Source organism: Dendropsophus ebraccatus, chromosome 8 (genome assembly GCF_027789765.1).
Source record: "Dendropsophus ebraccatus isolate aDenEbr1 chromosome 8, aDenEbr1.pat, whole genome shotgun sequence".
In the NCBI taxonomy this organism is placed as follows: Eukaryota; Metazoa; Chordata; class Amphibia; order Anura; family Hylidae; genus Dendropsophus; species Dendropsophus ebraccatus.
The window spans coordinates 67,583,893-67,607,717 of record NC_091461.1 but is presented as its reverse complement, the minus strand read 5'-3'; the positions used below and the strand labels follow the sequence as shown (position 1 = coordinate 67,607,717).

The following is a 23,825-nucleotide window of genomic DNA, read 5'->3' as shown; positions in this document are numbered from 1 at the left end:
ACAAAGACTTGTATCCTAGTATACCAGAAGTTTTATCATCAAGGCTGTAAAGATGCAGCACCACGCAAAAAAAAAAAAAAAAAAAAAAAAAAAAACTTAGCAGAAAACTGTTAAGAAAAAAGAGAAAAATAAAAAAGGCAAAAGACAGCTTTTTTTTTAACTGTTGCTATCTTAATCTATGTATTTCCATCCAGAAGTTAGTGTAGATGCAATAAAATGTATTTTACCATATCATCTGAATATTTTACCAGACTTCAGATAGACTAATCTTTTGTGATATTTTGGATTTTAAGCACCATGAGATACACTGTTTACATGACTCCCAGAATTACCTAAAAAGCAAACCTCATGGTTTACTCAACTGCCATTAACATAAATGGTAGTTATGCAAATTGTAGAAAATCTTCTACTTTCTGATCTTGTGTTTCCTTTCAGGTGTTGCGACTGACGCTAAAGTGGGATCTGAACTGATAAAAGTTGAAGCCCTTGATGCTGATGTAGGAAACAACAGTTTAGTTTTCTATACCATTCTTGGCATCCAGTACATCAAACACAACTCAAATCATTCCGAGGCAGTAAAAAACATTTTTGTGATTGGTAAGGGTATTCATATTATTATGTACCCAGCCTGTTATTGCTGAACATAGAGACGATACAAATGACAAAGAAAGCGGTTGAATTATTCATGAATAGTTTCAATTTGCATACTAAAAGTTCTGAGAGAGAATAAGTGGATCAAAGACAAATTATCATGCACGCAGCTGCAGAGATTAGTCAGCTAATGGTGTTTAATATGATTTTTTATATGATTATGTATATAATCTAGAACTTGCTCTTGCCATAGTTTGTTGCTTGCGCTGCATCTTCATCAAACTCATTTTATTGTCATTAGGAAACAAAAGTAAAATTAGCTTGTTAAGAGGTAAAATGAATTGTAAGAGATAGCGGTGCTATATTTTCCTTTGTGAAAGGTGAAGATTAAAGTGAATGTCCATTCATTACCACTTATTAGGTTCCAAACTCTTGTGCCTATTAATTTCCTATAGTTATTCCAAGGCGCTCCACATCAATGTATAAATAGTATGCAGCAAGCTCCTAGGCTCCCCCTAGTGATGGCTCCAGGCAGACATAATCTCTTTAATTCCTTATGCAGGTGATTGGGGCTGAGTATCAGAGCTCTGATCCCTGTAAAGGTGTACTGTTACAATAGTCAGCATAGAACCATGTACGTATTAATATAAAGCCATTTTATGTGCTGTAATTAGTCAACCAACAGTATGATTTCTTTCTTCCCAGGTAATGTTGATGGTATTATTCGAACTTTTGACTTATTTACTGCCTACAGCCCTGGCTACTTTGTGGTGGACATAATGGCTTCTGATCTGGCTGGACACAATGACACCGCTGTTGTCGGTATATATATTTTAAGGGATGACCAACGATTAAAAATAGTCATTAATGAGATTCCAGATCGAGTACGTGAGTTTGAAGAAGAATTCATACGTCTGCTTTCCAACATAACAGGAGCCATTGTCAATACAGATGATGTACAGGTAATAACATGATTATTATAATAACTTTGTTTTAGCTATGAAGGTATTCTCAGCACCCAGACCCTCACAATCAATTCTCAAGTTAGTTGAAGTCTAGATATACTTAAAAATTACCCTCATAGAGAGGTAGTTCTGCAATATAGAGACTTGTCTTTGTTTTTATCTTCACATTATTCGTAATGCAAGCACTTCCCATTTCAGTAACTGTAAAAATTATAATATTTTAAAAGGGAACCCATACCTGATGCTGGTTAACTGGTTAAAGCGACTCTGTTCTGACAATCTGCCCACACCAAACCGCTTGAACATTCAGATAGCTGCTTTAAATCCAAGATCTGTCCTGCAGTCTTTTCAGCAGGTGATGCAGTTATTGTCCTAAAAAACAACTTTTAAACTTGCAGCCCTGTGTCAAACTGGCGTGGCCTAGAATGTCTATGCATTAGGCTGGCACAACCTCTCCATCCCTCCTCCCCACCCGCCTCATTATTAGAAATGCCTCAGGTAGATATTCTCCTATTCATCAGCTGTGTGAACACTGCACATGGGCTGGATCTTTAAGGCACCTGTGCAGTGTTTACTGCAGAGGAATAGCAAAAATCCTGCTAGTGGCATTCCTAATGATGAAGAGGGTGGGGAGGAGGGATTGTGCAAAGTTAGGGCACAGATACTCTAGGGCACGCCACTTTGACACAGGGATGCAAATTTAAAAGTTGTTTTTTAGGACAATAACTGCATCACCAGCCAAACGGACCCCAGGACAGATCTTGGATTAAATGCAGCTAGCTGAAGGTACAAGTGGTTGGGGGGGGGGGGGGGGGACAGATTGTGGGTACAGAGTCGCTTTAATGAATAACCTTGTCTATTAATATTTCCTCTTTTATATATTTTTGGTCATTTTCCCAGAGCAAGCCATCAGTTCACCTATAAACTACATTTGAAAAATAAAACATGAATTCTGGTTGTTATAGCAACAAGGGTGCATTTACTAAGATTGTTTTGACACTTGACGCCCAACATGTCCTAAACACTCTGCTTTTTACTGTTCTTTCTTTTACAGTTCCATGTAGACAAAAAAGGTAGAGTGAACTTTGCTCAGACCGACATGCTGATTCATGTGGTGAACCGTGACACCAACAGAATTCTGGATGTTGATCGGTATGTCATCTTATTGTCTTGTATTTTTCCACATTCTGTGTTTCTCAGCTTCAGCCGCTGCATCATGTTTTCAGATGGGGAATATGCAATACAGGGCAGGGACGATTCTAGGTTTTCTGCTGCCTGAGGCGAAACCCGAAATGACGCAGCAGGTTTTGAATTCAACGATAGAAAAAGGGGGCCACAAATGGTGGGATCACAAAATTTCACATACTTAGTATTGGTGGTTTATAGTAGAGATGAGCGGACCGTCAGACTTTTGGTCCGACTGCATCGGCGCTCTCTCATCATGCCTTTGATCACGGCCGCATACTTGCGCTCCCGCGAATATGCGGCCAGGATATTCCAGGGAATTCAACAGGGATTCCTTGGAATATCCTGGCTGCATATTCCCGTGAGTGCAAGTATGCGGCCGGGATCAAAGGCATGATGAGAGACAAAAAAGTCCGAGCAGTTCGCTCATCTCTAGCTTATATACCAATGATGAGACTGCCATTAGCTTAAAGGGAATGTATCATGAGCAAATCACCTATTGTTTAAAGTGATTATACAGAATTAGAAAAACATAGCTACTTTCTTGCAAAAATAGCACTACCCCTGTCCCCAGGTTGTGTGTGGTATTACAATTGAGCTTTATTTTCTTCAATGGAACTGAGCTGCAAAACCGCACTCAAACTGTGGACAAGAGTGGTCAATTTATATTATATTTTTTAGATTTATAATATTTTTTTTTCCATTTTACAATCTATATTTTAAAATGATTCTGAAATTCTGCAGTTTTCATTCTAAACACTAAGCCTAAATGTTGAGACTCCCTGTTCTGTATTGATCACTTTCTACCAATGTTGTCCCTGTTATCACAGACAGGGGTACAGTGAAATATAGATCATCCATTAACAATAGGTGATGCTTAGAGCACATTCTGCCCCTTGTTGAATAAATTATGCACAGGTCACAGAGCATGCCCAGAAACCTTTACTATTTAAATACATATAGATATACAATACAATACAGTAAAGATTATATATTCACTTTGACAGTATGGGAGTGCAAAATTAGTTTTGCAGATTGCCATTTGCCTTGGGAGGTCATGCAAGTTTATTAATGGCTATTATTGTTGGTGTATTGGGAGATTCAACATGTGTACACCGTAAAGATTACACTTTACTTCTGCAAATGTCTCCATAGTATTTAACTTAAAAATAATGTACAAGTAAAATAATAGTGACTTACTAGAATTGTCCTTAGTGATTGATTGATTTTTACACAATTATACAGTAAGTGGATGCATGTATTTGTTCTCTCTAAGGGTGATACAAATGATTGATGAAAATAAAGAACAGTTGCGTAATCTCTTTCGTAACTACAATGTTCTGGATGTCCAACCAGCCACTGCTCCCACCGCTTCAGAAGACCTATCTGCTTTGCAGGTACAAATTTTTATATCATAATATCACTGAATATAGTGCTACAGCAATGTTTTTTTATTTCAGTGGTTTATTACAGTGCAATTAAAAAAATATATATATCATTGTATATAGCATATTCATATCAATTTTTTATTGAAATTTCCTATAGGAGTAGAACAAAAAAGAGTTAGCAGAATGACAGCAAGAAAATTTATCTCAGTAATGCTGTATAACATCATATTATAACAGTGCAATCAAAAAGTAAAGGCCATATTACACGGCCAGATGCACCAGGAAAGTGAGCGCCGACCAGCACTCATTTCACTGTGTGCTGCACTCTGCTATAATAAGCACAGACAGTAAGTGTATCAGACAGTAAGTGTATAAGATTGTTTGGGTGGCCCATTGCAGTCAGTAGCGGTCTGCTGCAGCCGCTCCTCTTCACAGAGTGACACGCAGCAGACTTATCTAATCTTTCCATATGTGCATGTTGGCTGATCATTGCCTTTTAACATGTGCTGTTACACTGAACAATTATTGGTCTGATCGGCCAAGTAAGGCTGATAATTATCGTTCAGTGTAATAGGGCCTTTAGAGTAAAAAAAAAAAAAAAAAACACAGGACAAAGCTTGACAATAAAAGTAAAGGCAGGGCAGGATAAAGTAAAGGGGGAAAAAAAATTAGGGGTGTGTGGGACCTACAATGTGTCAGAAGTAAAAATAGAATCCCATGGATCCCATATCTTCAAAAAAGTAACTAGATCTATGAGGGACATACGGGCACGTGGATGAACAATCTGCCATACAAACAGAACACGTGGATGAACAATCTGCCATACAAACAGAACACAACCCAAATTCAAAGCAGTAACAAATGCCCACAGAAAAAACTTTTCTGCTTTGAACAGTTGCTGTCACACACAGAGGTGGCAGCAGAGAGCACCGTGTCAGACTGGAAAGAATCCACCATTTCCTGCAGAGTATACAGCAGCTGATAAGTACTTGAAGGCTTAAGATTTTGAAATAGAAGTAATTTATAAACCTATATACCTTCTGACACCAGTACCCCTCAAACGTGCAGCATTAAGTGTTACCATATATATGATAATATATGTTTTTAATGTATTTCATTTTTTCAGTCTTTAATTTTTGTCATTTATTTACAGATGGCAATTATCATATTGGCTATCCTGCTGTTTCTGGCTGCCATGTTGTTTATCTTTATGAACTGGTACTATCGAACTGTGTAAGTGAGCAATATGTTTCATCTAATAGTGTGTATATGTATATCAGTCTGACCGCTGCTTTTAGAGGAGAGATCTGGTCGGAAACCTAGACAACAAGCTATCAAACATAGAAGGGAAAGAGCAGTATATCAGGAGAAGGAGGCAAGTTCCCTAAATAAATTCATTTGCAAAAGTATTTTACTTGATGAGCCTTACAAGTTTAAGGGCCCATTCACAATAGTAATTCTAGTAATAGTAATTCTCACGTATTTGACATGTCAATTCTTTTGGCGGAGAGCGGAGGGCGCACAAGGCCTCCTATTTAATGAGTAGGACAGGCAAAAACTTCAAGCAGAGTCCGTGGCGTGGGCTTTGCTTGAAATTCTGTGAGAATTACTCAGTGAGAACGCGCCCTAACTATATTAGTTGAGATGAGAATACCCCTTTATCAGGGACATAGCTATGATTTACGGGGCCCCATAGCAAAAAATTTTAAGGGCCCCCCCCTCCCCTATGCAAAACAAAGCACTGCGCATAAGAGGTCAGATGTTATAAGTGCAGTGAAGCAGAGATCTCTGTCTTCTGCTTGTTAATCCTTTCTTCGTGTTGTAGCCTGTAAGTAAACATTGGGCCACTTACACACTGCAGTACATCAGGGGTTAAGCAGAAGGACACACACTCTTACCCTCCCCCCCCCCCCCAGGCCCCCCTCCTGCACGGGCCCCATAGCAACTGCCTACCCTGTCACTATGGTAGCTACTCCACTGCCCTTTATGGATGCCAAAACAACCTTTGGAGCAGCAAACATACATTAACAGTATATGTGACTAGGAAGGGGTTCGAATTAATACAATGTAGCATTGTAGCACAGTTTATTTCTGTTTACTGTTCTCTGTATAGTGTAAATAATCTGTAGTTTTCTACCTTTATACTATATTGCACAGACACAAAAGGAAGTTGAAAGCAATAGTGGCTGGGTCCACGGGTAAGTTCTGCTTATGCTATGACTATATTATCACCACTAGGCACTTTTTCTGGAACTAACCTTTTTCCTAATTGAAGTAAATGTCATTGCTGCCTGCATGCTTCCTCTTCCTCTATGTACAATATACTTCTCTATAAGGCAATATGCTGCACAATAAATTACAGATGTACTAGTATGTATTAGTGAGTTATCTGGCATATATAATGGTATATAATGCTGCCTTCAGATAGGGTAGCACAGACTTGGTGACAGATTTCCTTTAAATGGTAGAACTACATTAGAGTAAATGCCATCCCTGTGAATATAGGCCCAAGTATACAAGTGCCCATAATAAGCAGCATATTGGTCACTGCCGTTTGTCCAGTTAAAATGCACATAATACTTCATTTACTTTAGTAATAAGCATTTTTTTAAATATATTTTTGGGTCAAAAACTACTGTAGGGCATTATTTACCTTAATCTTAGTAAATAAGATTTTTTGTTTTTCAGGAAACAGAGGTTTTATGGATATCTTGGATATGCCCAATACAAATAAATACTCATTTGAAGGGTGAGTTAAAAATGGCAACTTCTCCTGCAGTAAAATCAGACAATCAGAAATAGTAAAGACATAAAGCAATCATTTACTTTGCAGCACATGAGTAAAGCCATTGCAGCCTTATTTGCCATACCAAGAATCATTCCCAGCATTTGTTTTTTTTTTTTCACTAATTTTTTTGAATAGACTCTGTATTGCAGTAGTAGTGATGTCGATCAGAGCTCCTCAGGGTCTTACTAGAGCAGCACAGATCTTAAATGATTTATTTTAATACGGACATATTACTGCTCAGAGATACAGGTTCTGAAGGTAACATGTCCCCTTCTCCTTTCTGTTAAGCAATCATATCTTATATTTTATTGTCAATCTTGTGTAGATCTAAATCAACAAATATCACAATAGTGAATTGAATATCAGGTCTTCCTGCCAACAATGTACCCGAAAGAATCAGAACAATCATATATTGGCCTAAAAATATTGTATTAGATAGCTCTTATCCCAATGTCCTCTTTTAAAGGGGATTACATAAGTTGGGTGTTTAAATCACAGGATGACATACTGCTTTATCTTTCAACATAGTGGCATTAATTTACACCTACAATCTAGGGTTATTGATGAAATATAAATTGTGAACATGCTTTAAGGGTATTCTGGATTTAACTGTATTTAAGTCTAACACCTATGACAAATAACCTATTAAAATAGTGTTATAACACATCACATTGTACTGGCTTCAACATGTCTTTGCTTGAATTTACCCCTGACAGGAAGTTGTGTAATCCTTCATATTCAGTGTGGTATTGTCTCAGCAGCTCTCTGACTCTTCCTGCTTCTGATGATTTACTGACCCTAAGGGAAATACCCACTCAGCCAATGAATGATTGAGGCAGGTCACCATTGTGGTCACCACTGATTAACAGTTCTGGCGAGGTCAACATCTAACTGGAAGCAGAAAGTAGCGGACAGCTACAGTGACTGAACACAAATGGAAGTAGTGGGGGAGGGGGCAGGGGAGTATGCTTTATTTTTATTTATTTTCTTCATTTTAGCAGCATTTGTGGTTATTTTCTAAAACTTCTTTCTTTGCCGGACAACACTTTTTAAGTGACACTGTCACCACCCTTTTTGCATTATGAATTCTCTACACAGGTGTAAAGAGTAAACTTAGCAGTTTTTATACCTTATTTTGTATCATACGTCATGGTGCTTGTTCCAGTAAAAATTGATCTTTTGTCATCTGTCCGTTGTTCTATGTGGGTGGGGTTCCATGAGTGAAGCGTCACTTAGACCCGTCCACAACGCCACAGTTGTCACCGCCCCGTGACATCATCAGCACATAGGCCCGCCCTTCAATGGCCATTGGAACAGTCCAGCCTAAAAGTCTAGGCCCCACCCCCTCTAGGTCGGCCCATACAATGGCCGTTGAGGGGGCGGGCGTATGCAACAATGGTGTCACGAGGCTTGGCCAACAATGGTGTTGTGGGCGGGGCTATGTGGCGCATTGGGCGTGAAGCCCTGCCCAGATAGCACAATCCGCAGATGATAAAAATTCCATTTTTACTCGAACAAGCACCATGACGTATGATATAAAATAAGGTATGAAAACCGCTAAATTTACACTTGTGTAGAGAAGTCATAATGTAATTTAATTACAATATAGTGCTCAGTTTATGTTATTTTTATGCATTGATGAGGGGGGCTTCAAAAATAAGCTGATCCCACAGAGACCCTGCTGGCACCCCCAGTGATTAGTTGTAATTTGTAAAACATAAGGTAAAGTAATAATTGTGATCGTTGATACGTTTTGGCCTCCATAGTAAGAGACAATCTTTGCAGCCACTCACTCTCTATTTCTTCCAGCTTTTTGGTGGAGGTCCTCAGTGAAGAACTCCAAATAATTACTGTCATTGAGGTTAAAATGTTTTTTTAATGTTTTTCTTTGCAGTGCAAACCCTGTATGGTTGGATCCTTTTTGCAGAAATTTGGAATTGGCCGCACAAGCAGAGCATGAAGATGATTTACCTGAGAACTTGAGTGACATTACAGATCTTTGGAACAGTCCGGCAAGAACTCATGTAATTATAAGGTTTTTGATGAAGTATATTTCGGCAATGGAGTGCTTGCAGCCATTTACATTATACATTTTTAAGGCTTGCTCTCTAATTCCTTATTACACTCTCCTGTATATGTTGTATGTAAACATATCTAATGAAACGCATTCAGCTAATGTAATTGTTTACTGCATTCACATTTAGGGCACTTTTGGTCGTGAACCAACAGCTACGAAACCAGAAGATGACCGCTACCTTCGTGCCGCAATTCAAGAGTATGATAACATTGCAAAACTGGGGCAAATTATGCGTGAGGGGCCTATTAAGGTGAGTAGAAATGACAGCTTATGTACAGTTTACTGTAGTTGAATTAATTCAATAGACTAGTCAGAGAGACTGGGATCTCTAGGGCCCAACCTAAAATTATAAGCCAACAGCATTTGTTTTTTTCATCAACTGGAAAACAGAAAAAAAAGGAAAAAATTGGTCAGCTCTCCTAGAACAATGTTCACACTAGGCAGGAGCACGTTGCCATGGCTGAAATTGCAAACACACAAAAACACAGAAAAATGCAACAGCTCACCGCAACAGCAAGATACAGACCCACCATAGACATGAAAATAATTAAAAGCAGCCCCCCCAACTGCCCAAAAAATTCCCACAAAAATAATGAGTCTCTTGGTTACTATTTGCAAACAGCGTAAACTGCCTCACCACAATAAGGTGGACTCATATCGAGGCAGACCCTACACTGTTTTTTTTCATCGCAGCATTCTAGAATATTAACATATTGTTGTTGTTTTGGCAAGTGGCAAGTGACGATACATGTTGGCATGGTTATTTAGAATAGCAGCTCAAAACAGATTCAAATATGCTAAAACTACTTAGGGGAGTGTGCCTTCTATTGTGGCCCAAATTACTCCAATTACATTCCTCAGTCCAAAAGTATAGGTTCTTGGTAAATTTAGTGGTAGATGTGCAAAGGATTAAAATGCTTAAAAACAACAATTAGAAGTTACCTAAAATCCGGGAGTTTAACCCCTTCAAGACCAAGCCCATTGATGTTTGGATGTCTAGGTCAAATTGACGCAATGTTACCCCCATTCTAAGAGCCATAGCGCTTTTATTTTTCCACCTACAGGGCTGGTTGCGGTGTCTTTTTATTGCCCCATGATCTCTAGTTTTTTAATATCATATTGGTGTAACAGAAAAAATTTGATCGGATATATAATTTTAAAAAAATCAGCAATCCTGGTGTTTTTTTTCCCGTTTACGCAATTTACCGTCCGGGAACAATAATGTTATATTTTAAAAGATCAGACAATTCCGCACACTATGATATATAATTTCTTTATTTATTATTTTTAAATGTTTTTATTTTTGTAATGGGCAAGGAGGTATTTTAATCTTTTATTGGAAGGGGGGTTTATAAGGGTATTTTTAAAATACTTTTTAAAACTTTTTATTACACATTTTTTTTAACACTTGTTTTCACTTTAAAATTTGCAATCAATAGATTGCATGCACTGATCTATGCTATGCCATCGCAAATGCGATCTGTGCATAGAGCATGCCTGAGAGCAGACTCTATACATAGATGGTCGACCGACAGGACTTACCCCCGCCCGTCGGTACAAGCGATCGGGACCCCCGCAGCCACTCAGTGACAGGAGCTTGTCCTGTCACTGAGTACCTAGATTGGGGCGTTTAAGGGGTTAATGACAGGCAGCTGCGGGATCGCGGGTGCCTGTCATTATACTGGGCTCCCAGGACACTCTCACAGTGATCCTCCCCACCGGCTTTTTTTTCTCTTCTGTTGATGCACATGTGACCGCAGAAGCAATCAAGTGGTTGCTGAAGTGAGGTTGGTCCACAGAAGTAAACAAAACTGATGGGGAGGACCAGAGGAATAGTGCTAAATGTAGCAAGGATAGGTGAATTATTGTGTCATAGGGCCGAAAAGTGATTATGCATAATTGATGACAATTTTAACCAACATCCTCACACAGGGATCTCTGCTGAAAGTAGTGCTGGACGATTATATGAGGCTGAAAACATTATTAGCACAAAGAATGGTACATAAAGCCACCACCAGCAATGGGGACCAGTCCTCGGTCACAGAGGTAGATTGGTTTGCAGTGGTGTGTGGGCTGTAAGGCCTGGTTCTTAGATACTCTAGGAGATGCATGGTGTGTTTCTTGTCTTCTGCTGTAATCTACTGTGTGTCATAGTTAAATATTCATATATGCTCTCATTGTTTTTATGCTTTTCTCATAAACCCAAAGTATTAACCATTACCAGTTGCATTAAATAAAATAAAAAAAAAAGGCTACTTGAAAAAAAAAAAAAAAGAAACAAAAGAAAAATCTTCCACCTGGTGTCTGTACGTGTTCCCTGCAAGTGCTGAAGCGAATGTAGCACCATTTACCGTCTAGTACATTACGTAGACACAGGAACCCCCCAAACGTTACCATATTGCATTCTTTTTTACGATTTCACCAATTTATATCTTCATAAATAATATATTTGGGGTTCCATCATACATGTTATGGTAGAATGAAAGACACCATTACAAAGTATAACTATTCCTGTAAAAAACAAGCCATTACATGGCCTTGTAGGAAAAAACGAAAGCGCAAAGAACAAAATTTGCGCGGTCCACTGGGTCATTTTGGGCCTGGTCCTCAAAGGGTTAAAGTGTACATAAAAAATAAGAAACTGAAAAACCCATCTTTCCAGCTGCTACAATGTTTCTGTCTTTCTCAGAATGTTTTTTAAATAACATCAAGGGAATAGAGATCAAGGGAAGAGATTTATGCTGGAAGAGCCACAAACATTGTATTCCAAGCAGCTGAATAAAAATTCACAAAGACTTTCTGTCATCCTGCTCTGTATGCTGAATAGTGATCCCTTTCATACCATGGCTAAGCATGGAGGAACATGTGACCATGCCCCTACCTCCACTCAGCCTGTATACGCCTATGGAGGACACTGGGGGTGGGGCATGGTCACATGTTTCTCCATGTCAGCCATATTATGAACAGGATCACCACAGCGCAGGGCAGCACAGCCTGGAGAAGCCTAGAGTCTGAGTTTAGCTCTATGAGGTACACAGGAAGCTGCTGTCAGTATATAAAGTGAGTACAGTTACTAATACAGTACACTGAACTATTTTACTATACAGTGGCCAACCCCTTTAAGTTAAAAAGTTCCTAATGGTTTTTAAAGCTATACAGTGATCTAATTCTCCTGCATGCCACCTGCGGCCACAACTAAGGAACTAGGGGAGCTTGCTGCAAATGATTATACATATACAGTATACTTAGTGTAATTATACTTATCTGACCGTTTCCTAGTAACATACCAACACACATGAAATACCCATGTAGTCAATCATAGTTGAGGTAGATCACCACTGCAGCCAATGTTGGGGATTTTCTGTGCTGCCACAAGGAAGCAGCGAGGAGCGGGTGCTGGGATACATCACAACAGTAGTAGTTGGGGATTAACAATTTGAGCGTACATTATTTTTTAGGCACTAAGTCTATTTAAAAAATGTCCCCTGATAGGAATATCGATTAAGGCTATGTTCACACTACGTATATTTGAGGCTGTATTGCAACCAAAACCAGGAGTGGATTGAAAACACAGAAAGGATCTGTTCACATAATGTTGTAATTGAGTGGATGGCCGTCATTTAATGGCAAATATGTGCTGTTATTTTAAAACAACGGCTGTTGTATTGAAATAATGGTCGTTATTTACCGTTATATGGCGGACATCCACTCAATTTCAACATTGTGTGGACAGATCCTTTCTGTGTTTTCAATCCACTCCTGGTTTTGGTTGCTATGAGGACCTGACTTGAGGACCAAATACTGCCTGAAATATACGTAGTGTGAACCCAGCCTTAAACTGTATGAAATGAATGTACAGGGATCATTATGAAATGAATTTGCACACACTGTTGCTAAAAAGGACATAGGAGTAAAAAGTGGAGATTCACTTTAAAGGGATATTGTTACCCCAATTTTTCTTTATGCTGTTATTGGGACCATGAGTTTCAAACACTGTCACTAAAGCAGAAATTAGCATCCATTGAGCCCCGTTCCCTGCCATGGTCCAATACTATTATGTGATGAGGCAGGGAGAGGGGGTTTTATGGACACAAAGTCTTGCCTTAATGACACGGTCTGCAACTGATAGTGCCTATAACAGCACACAGGAAAACTGGGGGTATCACCTTAAAGTTTCACTGTCGTTATAACTTTCAAAGTCTAAATCAGCAGTATATGTACAAGGAATATGTGAGAAATTTTTTTTTTGTTATCATGCTGTAAAACAAAGCTATACTTACCAGAAATCCAGGTCCAGTCTCCTGAAGGCAGATTTTTCTGGATGAAAAAAGAGACTAAACACAAGAAGTCCCGGCCAATACATAGTCATATGTGCATATTTGATTTCCCAGGGGGCAATGTTCTAGAATACACTGACATTGAGACACGTGATGGTGTCTCTGCAGTGTTTTGGTTGATCTCCCCGAGGTCAACCAGCGTCCTTTTGAATACATAGTCATAGCTCAGTGTCCATCAATTACATGACTTCCTTCTCTCTGTGAGGACAGATGACCTGGAAAAGATGGGACTTCCTGTGTTTAGAGTTAGAACCCAGGAAGTGCCATGTTTTCCATGATTTTTTTTTTTATTAAAGGAACGTAAATTGTAAACTTGCTTTATTTCACAACTACTGGTTTTAAATGTTATAACAACAGTGACCCTTTAATGTCTGCAGTTTTATTGATCTGTAACAGTTTCTCCTTTTATTGTTGTTACTTCCCTTATGTGAGAACACCTGAGTAAATATAAATGAATATACTTCCAGCTTCTGTAGTTTCTGTATTATGACCCTAACAGGTCATGCATAACACTGTGACTTGTATTAGTAGTAGATAAATATAAGCCATTCTTTATCGTGTGATTGATACTTATAAGCAGGATGAAATGTCTATTTCTACACACAGGACACACATATATGGTTATTGTGAATCTAAGGGGTTCTTAGTACAGAAATGTTTTACATTTTTTTTTATTAAATAAAATTTTACTGAATAAACTATCTGGCCAAACACAATAAAAGCCTATAGAATAGTGAAGATTGATGCTGTTAACATTTGTTGGACTGAAAATACTTTCTATACATCTGAATATCTATTTTTTTTCAGTAGCACTGATTTATATCTTTCTATTTTTCTCTTATCTGTATTAAGATGCTGGGAGTGGGGGAACTGTATGCATATGTGCCACACTGTAATGGCTTCATTACAGCGCAGCACATATCCATACAGTTTCCCCGCTTCCAGCATCTTATCACAGATGGTGCCCAGGCTTGGGGGGAGTCTGTTACAGGCATTACATGTCCTTGTTCCTTGCAGAACACGGAATGTGTGAATGCGGCCTTCGTTTTACTGTGTAGTAAAAGTATACATTTAAACAACCAGGAGTACAAACAATGTCCCTAACCCCTTCCCCTGGTATACATTCTAGGGCCCCGTTCCCACTGAGGAAAGGTAGTGGAATTCCGCGACGGAATTGTCCGCCGCGGAATGCCGTTAGCCTCCCGCTCATAATGGGAGTCTATGGCAGGCGCGCGCTCCTGCCCTGTCCGCGCTGAAGAATGAACATGTTCATTCTTCAGCGCGTACAGAGCAGGAGCGCGCACCTCCCATAGACTCCCATTATGAGCGGGAGGCTAACGGCATTCCGCGGCGGACAATTCCGTCGCGGAATTCCGCTACCTTTCCTCAGTGGGAACGGGGCCTAGGTCTTAAAGGGAAACTGACGCCTCCTACACAGCTATAAACCACAGGCAGCTTTACATAGACTGACTGCACATACTCTAGACATGGGTCTCCAAACTGCAGCCCTCCAGCTGTTGCAAAACTACATTTCCCATCATGCCTGGACAGCCAAATCCAAAGCTTTAGCTGTCCAGGCATGATGGGAGTTGTGGTTTTGCAACAGCTGGAGGGCCGCAGTTTGGAGACCCATGCTAGCACATTACCTTTGGTCATATTGTCCATTCAGTTGTTTCTGATACAAGTGCCTTTATATGTTCTGTTAGGGTCTATTACACACACAGATTTATCGCACAGATCATTGAAGCCAAAGCCAGGAATAGACTATAAACATTGAACAGGTCATAAAGGAAAGACTAAGATTTTTCCCCTTTTTAAATCCATTCCTGGCTTTGGCTTTAAGAATCTGTCAGATAAATCTGTGTGAGTGATAGGGGCTGTAAGCCTTATTCCCACATTCCGTATGGAATACGGACGTGGAAGGCCTGTAACAGAACGGTGTGGGCTCTGTTTTAATGTGGCAGTTTCCAGGAGGAGGAAGGAGTGGCACAGGGCGGCAGTGAGTTAGAAAGCAGCAGGCTGATGAGCGGATTGCAGAGGTAACAAAGCACTTTGCTGATATTTCCTCTGGATCTGTTCGATTTATAGCAATATCAAATTTATCTAGTCTTTTTTTAATGATTTATAATTTTGGCACAGTAGGGATTATATTTTCCTGGCATCCCCAGGTTCCCTCTAAAACAAGCTTCATGCAGAAGTTGCTTTTGAATGGCACAACATAACCTTTGATTAAGCAATGTTTTTAGTGACACAACTTAATTGTTATTATAATTTTTTTTGTCTTTTACAATACAAGGATTGTCCGGTGTCATAGTAATCTGACTAATAATTAGCATGTTTATTCTCTTCTTCACCTCATTGTTAGCCACAACTATTCTTTAATGGTTGCATCAAAGGGGCTGGTAAAGTTTCCCTACTATTTTGTTTGCAAGTTATAAATGTTTCTAGGGCATTATGTTTTGTTACATACAGGTTTGTATTTACTGTATAACAAACTAGGGACTTCAATGGTAGTTATATATTTTTTTTTTATTCTGGTATTTATCTAGAGTGAAACCTATAGCAGATAGATAAAAATAATCACATAAGCACTACAAAGAGTTTTAGCTCAGCCCTAACCGTAAAGTAACTCAGCGGTTACCAGTGGGCTCAGTGGTTAGTACTGAGGGGTGCTGGGTAGGCTTGATCGAGCAGTGGAAAAAGCTAGGTTCCATCGAACTCGAACCTAGCCGGACCTTCCGCATTTGATTCCTGATGCCTTCCCGATTCCGTGCAGGAGGAGGAGACATCCTGGAGACCGCCTGGAATTCCGGGATACAGCCTATTACCTAGGCTGAATGCAAGAATTCCAGGCGGTCCCTGGGCTGTCTCCGGAATCAAATGCGGAAGGTCCGGCTAGGTTCCGGCTAGGTTCCATTTCGATGGAACCTAGCTTTTTCCGCTGTTCGATCAAGCCTAGTCCTGGGTTCAAATCCCACCAAGGGCAACATCTGCAAAGTGTTTGTGTGGGTTTCCTCCTGCATCCAAAACATACAGATAGGTGAATTTAGAGTGTGAGCAAAACTATGTAAATAACTGCAGAATCAGTTGGTGCTATACAAATAAAAACGCACACAACAACAGCGGCTGACTTTCCTTTTGTCAGTGCCATAATCTATATAGATCATCTCTAGAAGTGCGGATGTCAGTAGCGCTACCCCCTGCTGATTTTATTCTCTCTAATTTATAAGAACACAATAATGTTTGGTGGTGGAGGAAATGTATTAACAGAGAGTAAGAATGACTTCTATGGGTACAGCTGTATACAGGTACTGTGGGCTGATAAGTTTTTTTTTTTCCAATCATCTGTACTGTCATTTACATGAACCATAAGTGCTCTTTTTTTTTGTTCTATAGCATGGGTGTCACACTTACAGCTCATAGCTGTTGCAAAACTACAATTTCCATCATGCCAGGGCAGCGCTTTAGGACTTGTAGTTGTGGAGCAGCTGGAGGGCTGCAGTTTGTTCTATAGTCTGAAGGTATTATTGTTTTCTCACATTATTCTTTCCTGTTAACAGTTGATACAGAATGATCTGGATGAAGATGATGATGATCAAAGCCCAAGACATGGATCTTTGCGTTTCAAGCACAAGCAGCCAATAGAAATAAAGGGACCAGATGGAATTCACGTGGTGCATGGGAGTACTGGAACTCTTTTGACTTCTGACATCAATAGTTTACCAGAGGATGACCAAAAAGCCATTGGACGATCTTTAGAAACACTTAACACAGACAATTGTGTTTTCAATGACAGAAATGCCCGCACAGAATCTGCAAAGTCCACACCCATGCACAAGCTGAGGGACACCATAATGGAAAGCCCTTTGGAAATAACAGAATTATGACTAGAGGTGGCCTCATTGGTCTAGCAGTTAAGAAGTATGTACTGAGTCACCGCTTAAGCATTGCAGAGCACAATGGACAGGAGCTGGGATGGTTGGTATGGTTCCTTCAAGTAAGCTAAAAGCACAATGCCCACTGTTCCTCATGCTTCATGGTGGACTTCTAGGTTATGCAACAAGTAATATAATGAAAAACAGCCATCCTGAGATCTTTCCAACAAGACTATACATTTGAGAACCGAAAAAACACACCATATTATGGTGATTCAAATGGTTACCAGGGTATAACCCAAAAAACAAGGCAGTAAAGAGAAAAACATAATGCTGAGAATGGCTTGGTACAGAGGATTCTTTCCTGCCGGCAGTGAAATACTTTTCTGGTGTTGAAAAAATATTCTTCTAAAAAGGAAAAAAAAAACACTGGACAATACCACTGCCTCCAGATCTGTGAGGTCATGACACGTCTGAACTTTAGACAATTTTTATTTTTTTGTTGTTGTGCTGCCCAACCAAATCTACACAAATTCCATAGCACAACAGAAAGACTTCTAAAAGCATTTTAGTGTGTAATTTTATCCATTTTTAAATGTATGTGAGTTCTGTGAGTTTTTTTTTTTTTTATGTTTGTTATGAAGATGGGAAAAAAAACTGACACTTTGAAATGTCTTTGTCTGGTCATTTAAAGGAGTATTCCAGATAAAATAAATAAAACTGAAAAAGGTATTTAATTCATTGCAACACTGTTAGGGCCCTATTACATGGAGCGATAATGTGCTGAATCAGGCCGATCCAGCAGACCATTGCTCTGTGGAATAAAGATAATGATCAGCCGATGACAAGTCATTGGCTGATTGGTTCTTTAAGTCCTAAGCTAACGTCATCAGCCACTGGACACACGTAGCTATGTGAAATAATGAAGCTGGGTCGACAGGTTATGACTGTGAAAAGAAAATAAAGTTCATACATTACCTCTCTATGCTCCCCGCAGCCACCAGTGCAACTTTAGAGCGGTCTCTAAAGTGACAGGCCGCTCAGCTCAACCACCGTGGCCAGTGATTGGCTGAGCGGCTTGTCACTTCAGACACCGCCTCTAAAGTTCCACCCAAGGCTGCGGGGAGCATGGAGAGGAAATGTATATACTTTATTACACTTTTAAAGCAAGGGCTGCACAGACATCGCCAATTGGAAACTAACAGCGGGTAAGAAATCTGTAACCTTCTGTTACATTTCCATAGTGTACGGGGGGGGGGGGGGGGGGGGGGGAAGCGGGGGCGCTGAGGATGAAGGCATTTTTTTTTTACCTTTATCCTCAGCGTAGTTTTAGGGAAATCAAGTTCATTTCATACGGAAATGAGGTGGTTTGGTGCACAGGGGCAGGACTACCACCCTTAGCGCACCGAGCCACCCCACCAACTAGCTCTTCTAATGAATATTAGAAGAGATCTGGCAATCTGCAGTGCTGAGCACCAGAGTGACATCACTGAAGAGCGCTAGCCCAATATTTATTAGGATGGGTGGGCTGGATGCCACCCTCCACCTCACCCTCAGTGCACCAAATCTCATTTGCATATGAAATAAACTGTCCATACTCAGCTCCCTGTGTGCTCTGGAAACATAGCAGCAGGTTAGACTTCTAACCTTTTAGTATCCCTTTAAAGGGTTAGTGGCACAGTGAATTTTACTCTTCATGCTGCCTTAGGGTGCCTTTACACAGAGATTTATCTGACAGATTTTTGAAGCCAAAGCCAGGAACAGAGTATAAACAGGGAACAGGTCATAAAGGAAAGTTTGAGATTTCTCCATTCCTGGCTTTGGCTTCAAAAATCTGTCAGATAAATCTTTGTGTAAAGTTACCCTTAGGCCATGTTCCCACTGCATAAGTTTCGTAATAATCAAGGCCCTTGTAACAACGGCCGTGATTGCTATGGAACTTACGTAGTGGTACCTTCTAAAGGAATTCCGACTGGAGTGTATACACATAGTATACACTCCGGACAGAATTCCTAGCGGTGCCGCAAGAAACGGACGTCAGTTTTCCGTGGCTGCTATTCAGTGAATAGTCGCTGCAGAAAACCCTGTCAGTTCACACAATCCGAATTCATTGCTGCACACAACGGAGCGTGTGGACGCACGCTCCATTGTGTGCAGCTGGGAATTCGGAATGCGGGCGTGTACAGATGCACTCGCATCCAAATTCAGCGGCAGTAAAGATCAATACTGCAGTACTGACCAGGATGATCTTTTCTGACACTGACCGTTCCGTGGACTGGCTGGTGTCTTACAACATAGCCTTAAATGGCACTGGATTCTCCTGCATGCAGTACCATTAGCAGACTCAATGTTGCCACAATGACAGCTCAATGAAAAACTGTTAGGGTACGTGCACACTGTTTATTCCTTGGACGGACGACTGAATCCGCCGGTGCATAGAATGGAGTCTATGACACAGGCGGAGACACGTGCACCTGCCGGCGGGTGTGAGCTACAGAATGCACGACGGGTTATTCGTTGCCATTTTGCAGTGTGCACGTACCCTAACAGAGGATTGCAGAAGTGTTCTACAAACATAGTGAACAGCCGCACCTGTGCTCTTTGGGCCTTATAAGCTTCCATGTAGATGCACAATTCATCCAGACCATGGACTCCGCACAGCCTGAAAATACTTTAATCCTGGATTGATGCGGTCAACCTCTTTTGAGATTCTTTGAGTTAAATATGTTCTTTAAATACTTATCAGTGACAGTTTCCTGGTCCTGCCTTCTGTGGAGTCCAACATCGCTTTATGTACATTGCAACCTCTTGTGACCGCAGATTGTCACAGTGTAGCATCCAGGGCTGTGAAGTCAGAGTCGTGGAGTCTGAGTCGGAGCTAGTTTTGGCTGGAGTCGGAGTTGGAAAAGATGTACCGACTCCAGCTTTAAAAAAAAAAATTCTTAGAACAATTTAGAATTGAGTTTTGATATGAATTTAAGTTTTGCTCATCAATATAATGAGCAACATTCTAATAAGACGCTGGCAGTCGAGGAAAAGTTATTGGTCACTATTTAGCAGTTTGTTTCTGAGCTGGAAGAGTCTTTTGTGTGGGGGAGATCTGTGTAGGCTTGATTGAACAGCGGAAAAAGCTAGGTTATATCGAACTCGAACCTAGCAGAACCTTCCGCATTAGATTCCTGATGCCTTCCCGGTTTGTGTGGAAGTAGGTGACTAGAGATTATTGAACATCGGAAAATCTTAGGTTATATCAAACTCGAACCTTCCGCATTTGATTCCTGATCTGTGGGGGAGGAGGAGACAGCTCAGGTACAGCACGGAATTCCGGGATTCAGCCCATTACCTAGGCTGAATCCCAGAATTCCATCTGGTACCCAGGCTGTCTCCTCCTTCCCCACGGACCAGGAAGGCATCAGCAATCAAATGCGGCAGGTCCATGAAAGTTTGATCGAACCTAGGATTTCCCAAGGTTTGATCAACCCTAGTTGTAAGTAATTCAGGACATGGAGGCTGGAGATTAGCTGCATCCACTGCACACACAGGAGAATCTGCTTTATAGCTTCCCTCAGAAGTCGCCCCAGGATCATGTAGGACATTAGGGAGAAGCTGCTGAGCCAGTGTGATAAATAACTCCCCTGGTATGTGACTGGCCATTTATGAAGGAGCAGGAGTCGGACCTGTGACTCCAGAACATCTTTCCGGGTGTGTTGAAATATTGCGATTGGTTATTTTGTTTTTATAAGACAGATTCACATAATCCTTCCATATTTATTTTAATATGGAAGAATAAGGAATCTTTAAGTTTTTTTTTATTTAAAGGGGAACTCCAGGTAGAGGTTAAAGAAAATGAAACTTCTGCAGAAGCATATAGCCTTACTTACCCATCTATTCCATTTTTTGAAACTACCAAAAATCAATTATTTTTTTTTTTGGGGGGGGGGGGGGGTTACTGTTGTGTTTCTGCACTTCCTGGTTTATCAGTTGTACTCAGTACTACAGGTTCCAGAATGATGCAATGCTTTCCCTCAGCTGTTCATCACAGTCCCCCACCCTGCCTATTCCCCACCCAAAGCTGTTGCAGACCATCTAGGCTGTGTTCACACATTGCAGTTTCATTGTGTTACTGAATTATTTGCAGTAATTTATGGTTTCATTGTGGTCCCACCCACACAGCACGCTGTATTCTCTACCTGTAACGCCACACAGCACGCTGTATTCTCTACCTGTAACACCACACAGCACGCTGTATTCTCTACCTGTAACACCACACAGCACGCTGTATTCTCTACCTGTAACACCACGCTGTATTCTCTACCTGTAACACCACACAGCACACTGTATTCTCTACCTGTAACACCACAGAGCACTCTATTCTCTACCTGTAACAGCACACTGTATTCTCTACCTGTAACACCACAATGCTGATATTGGAATAAAGTAAGGAACTTTGATATTTTTTTTTCTTTTAATTTCCACGCACATATGATCAAGCATCTGTTATCTTTGAAGTTGAGCCCCACAATAAGGCTCTGATCCTCTCTGCCGTTTAGCATCATTTACTTGTGTTACTGCATCATTTTTGTGAATACGCTGAAGTAGTGCAATGACACTCCAACATGTGTGACCACAGCCCTAATTTCACTGCACACTTCTGCACAATTAGAGAAATCAGTGCAACAGCTGCTTCTGGCCGGTCAAAGATGGTGGATCACTCAGGGGATTGGGGGATCCAGCCAAGCCTCCTGGGACATCACACCCTGCCCCCTGTCTGCATCATCAGTCTGTGCTCAGCAAACACACACAATGTGAGACAGAGGCATGGAAGATTTGTCTCCTAAGGGGGGAGAGCAGAAGACAATGTGGATTTGCACAGGGGCCATTTTTTTCCTCTTCCTGGATTTCTATCAGCTACCAGTGTGGCAGAACCGCACAAATACAGTAATACATTGTAGAGACATCTATATAACTTTTTATGTACTTTTAATAAGAAAAACTCTCTATCTGGAGTTTCCCTTTAATGGGTTAAAGACTGCATCACTCCCTGCAGTCATCCGCTTACCACCTATATTGTATTTCAGTGACTATGGTTTATTTCTTTAAATAAAGCAACAAACTCCCCTTACCGATAAGAGCCATGCTTTGCCAAAATATGGTAGCCTAACTGTGGGACATGGTTGGAGGTGCTGTAAATCAATGACAGGGAGGAAATACATTACATCACATACATCTGCATTCCTGACTCAGGAACAGTCCTCAGAAGTGGCACGAATGTCTTGGCAAATAGGTGACAGCAGATAGCACTGAATTGACCGCCACAAGCATGTAACTGCTACAAAGTAATTAAATGCTTGGATTTGTGTCAGAATATATAAATCTATGGAACTTTCTGGCACATTCAGAAAGTTTGGAAAACCCATTAAGGACTCAAGTTCCATTTTTACTTTTACCTCCTAATGTTTTAAAAGGCCATAGTGCTATTTTTTCATCTACAAACTTTTATCAACTGTTATTTTTGCAACACCCACTGTACTTTGTAACAATATTTAATTTTCCCATAAATTTTTCTTCATTTTGGGGAGTTGTGAGTTACCACTGGGCAAACAATGTAAACACACATTATCCATGTTCCACAAGTCAGTACAGTTACAACGATAGGCAGTGTATATAACTTATTGGCAGCTTTTACAAAAATTAACTTAAAAAAAAAAAAAGGATTTAAAATTGGTCTATTACCATCCTTATATCGCTTTTATTTTTTGATCTATGGGGCCACTTGTCATCATTTTTAGTGCCATGATCTGTACTTTCTATCGGTAGCATGCTTGAGTGTATGCAAGTTTTTGATTACTTTACATTTTTTAGGATGGGATGTGATCAAAAATCTGAAAATGTTGCACTTTGGCTTTTTTTGCCCTTACACCCTTTACTGAGCGAGATCAGGTGTGTGATAATTAAATAGTTCGGGTGATTCCGCATGCAGCCATAGCAAAATGTTTATTTTTATTTATTTATAAAATGGAAATTTGGCGGGGGGGGGGGGGGGGGGGGGGGGGAGATCTGCTGATACAACACTGACCAGCCTGGGGACCATGATTGCTTTAAAGAGTTATTTTCTTTGAGCATGGTCCACAGGCCGGCCAGTGACCCTAGATGACCCGTATTTGCTTACAGCACAGTTATTCTTCAAAGTATGTTTGCGGGTTATACTGAGCAGGGAAGCAGGCCAGCTTTACATGCTTGGTGTGTTAAGGGATGTATTAGCATGGTTGGAGTTATAGCAGTTTTTCTGGCAATTGGTTCCATTTAAAGTGACACTGCCCTCCCCTTTCTGTATGAGGACCTCTCTACACAGCTGTAAAGCCTAAATTCTGTAGTTTTCATGCATTTTTATCAACGACATATGCTCCGCCCCGTAAAGGGGGTTTGGTCTAGATGTCGATGTTGTCATGGAGGAGGATAGAGAGATGGGTTACTCCCCCCTACTCCAGGGTTACTCTTTATCGACCTACAAGAAAACCCCAAATTATCGATTACCATCCATGTCACTATTGTAAACCTGAACATACTAGGGGTTACACAGAATTAAAAAAAAAAAAAAAAAAAATTACATTCAACTCAA

General features: G+C 40.4%; 1 protein-coding gene across 1 annotated transcript in view; it reads left to right on the top strand.

Annotated features, from left to right (window-relative positions):
* The window catches only part of CDH23 (cadherin related 23), a 671,672-nt gene extending 653,822 nt beyond the window's left edge, over positions 1-17,850 (top strand). The window contains exons 57-67 of the mRNA XM_069981852.1: positions 436-597; positions 1,297-1,553; positions 2,611-2,708; positions 4,018-4,138; positions 5,283-5,362; positions 6,287-6,327; positions 6,818-6,878; positions 8,812-8,941; positions 9,122-9,244; positions 10,927-11,040; positions 16,892-17,850. Coding sequence (XP_069837953.1) covers positions 436-597; positions 1,297-1,553; positions 2,611-2,708; positions 4,018-4,138; positions 5,283-5,362; positions 6,287-6,327; positions 6,818-6,878; positions 8,812-8,941; positions 9,122-9,244; positions 10,927-11,040; positions 16,892-17,218 — 1,514 coding nt within the window. The 3' untranslated portion in view covers positions 17,219-17,850. The remainder of the gene's footprint in view (positions 1-435; positions 598-1,296; positions 1,554-2,610; positions 2,709-4,017; positions 4,139-5,282; positions 5,363-6,286; positions 6,328-6,817; positions 6,879-8,811; positions 8,942-9,121; positions 9,245-10,926; positions 11,041-16,891) is intronic.
* The last annotated feature ends 5,975 nt before the right edge of the window (positions 17,851-23,825 follow it).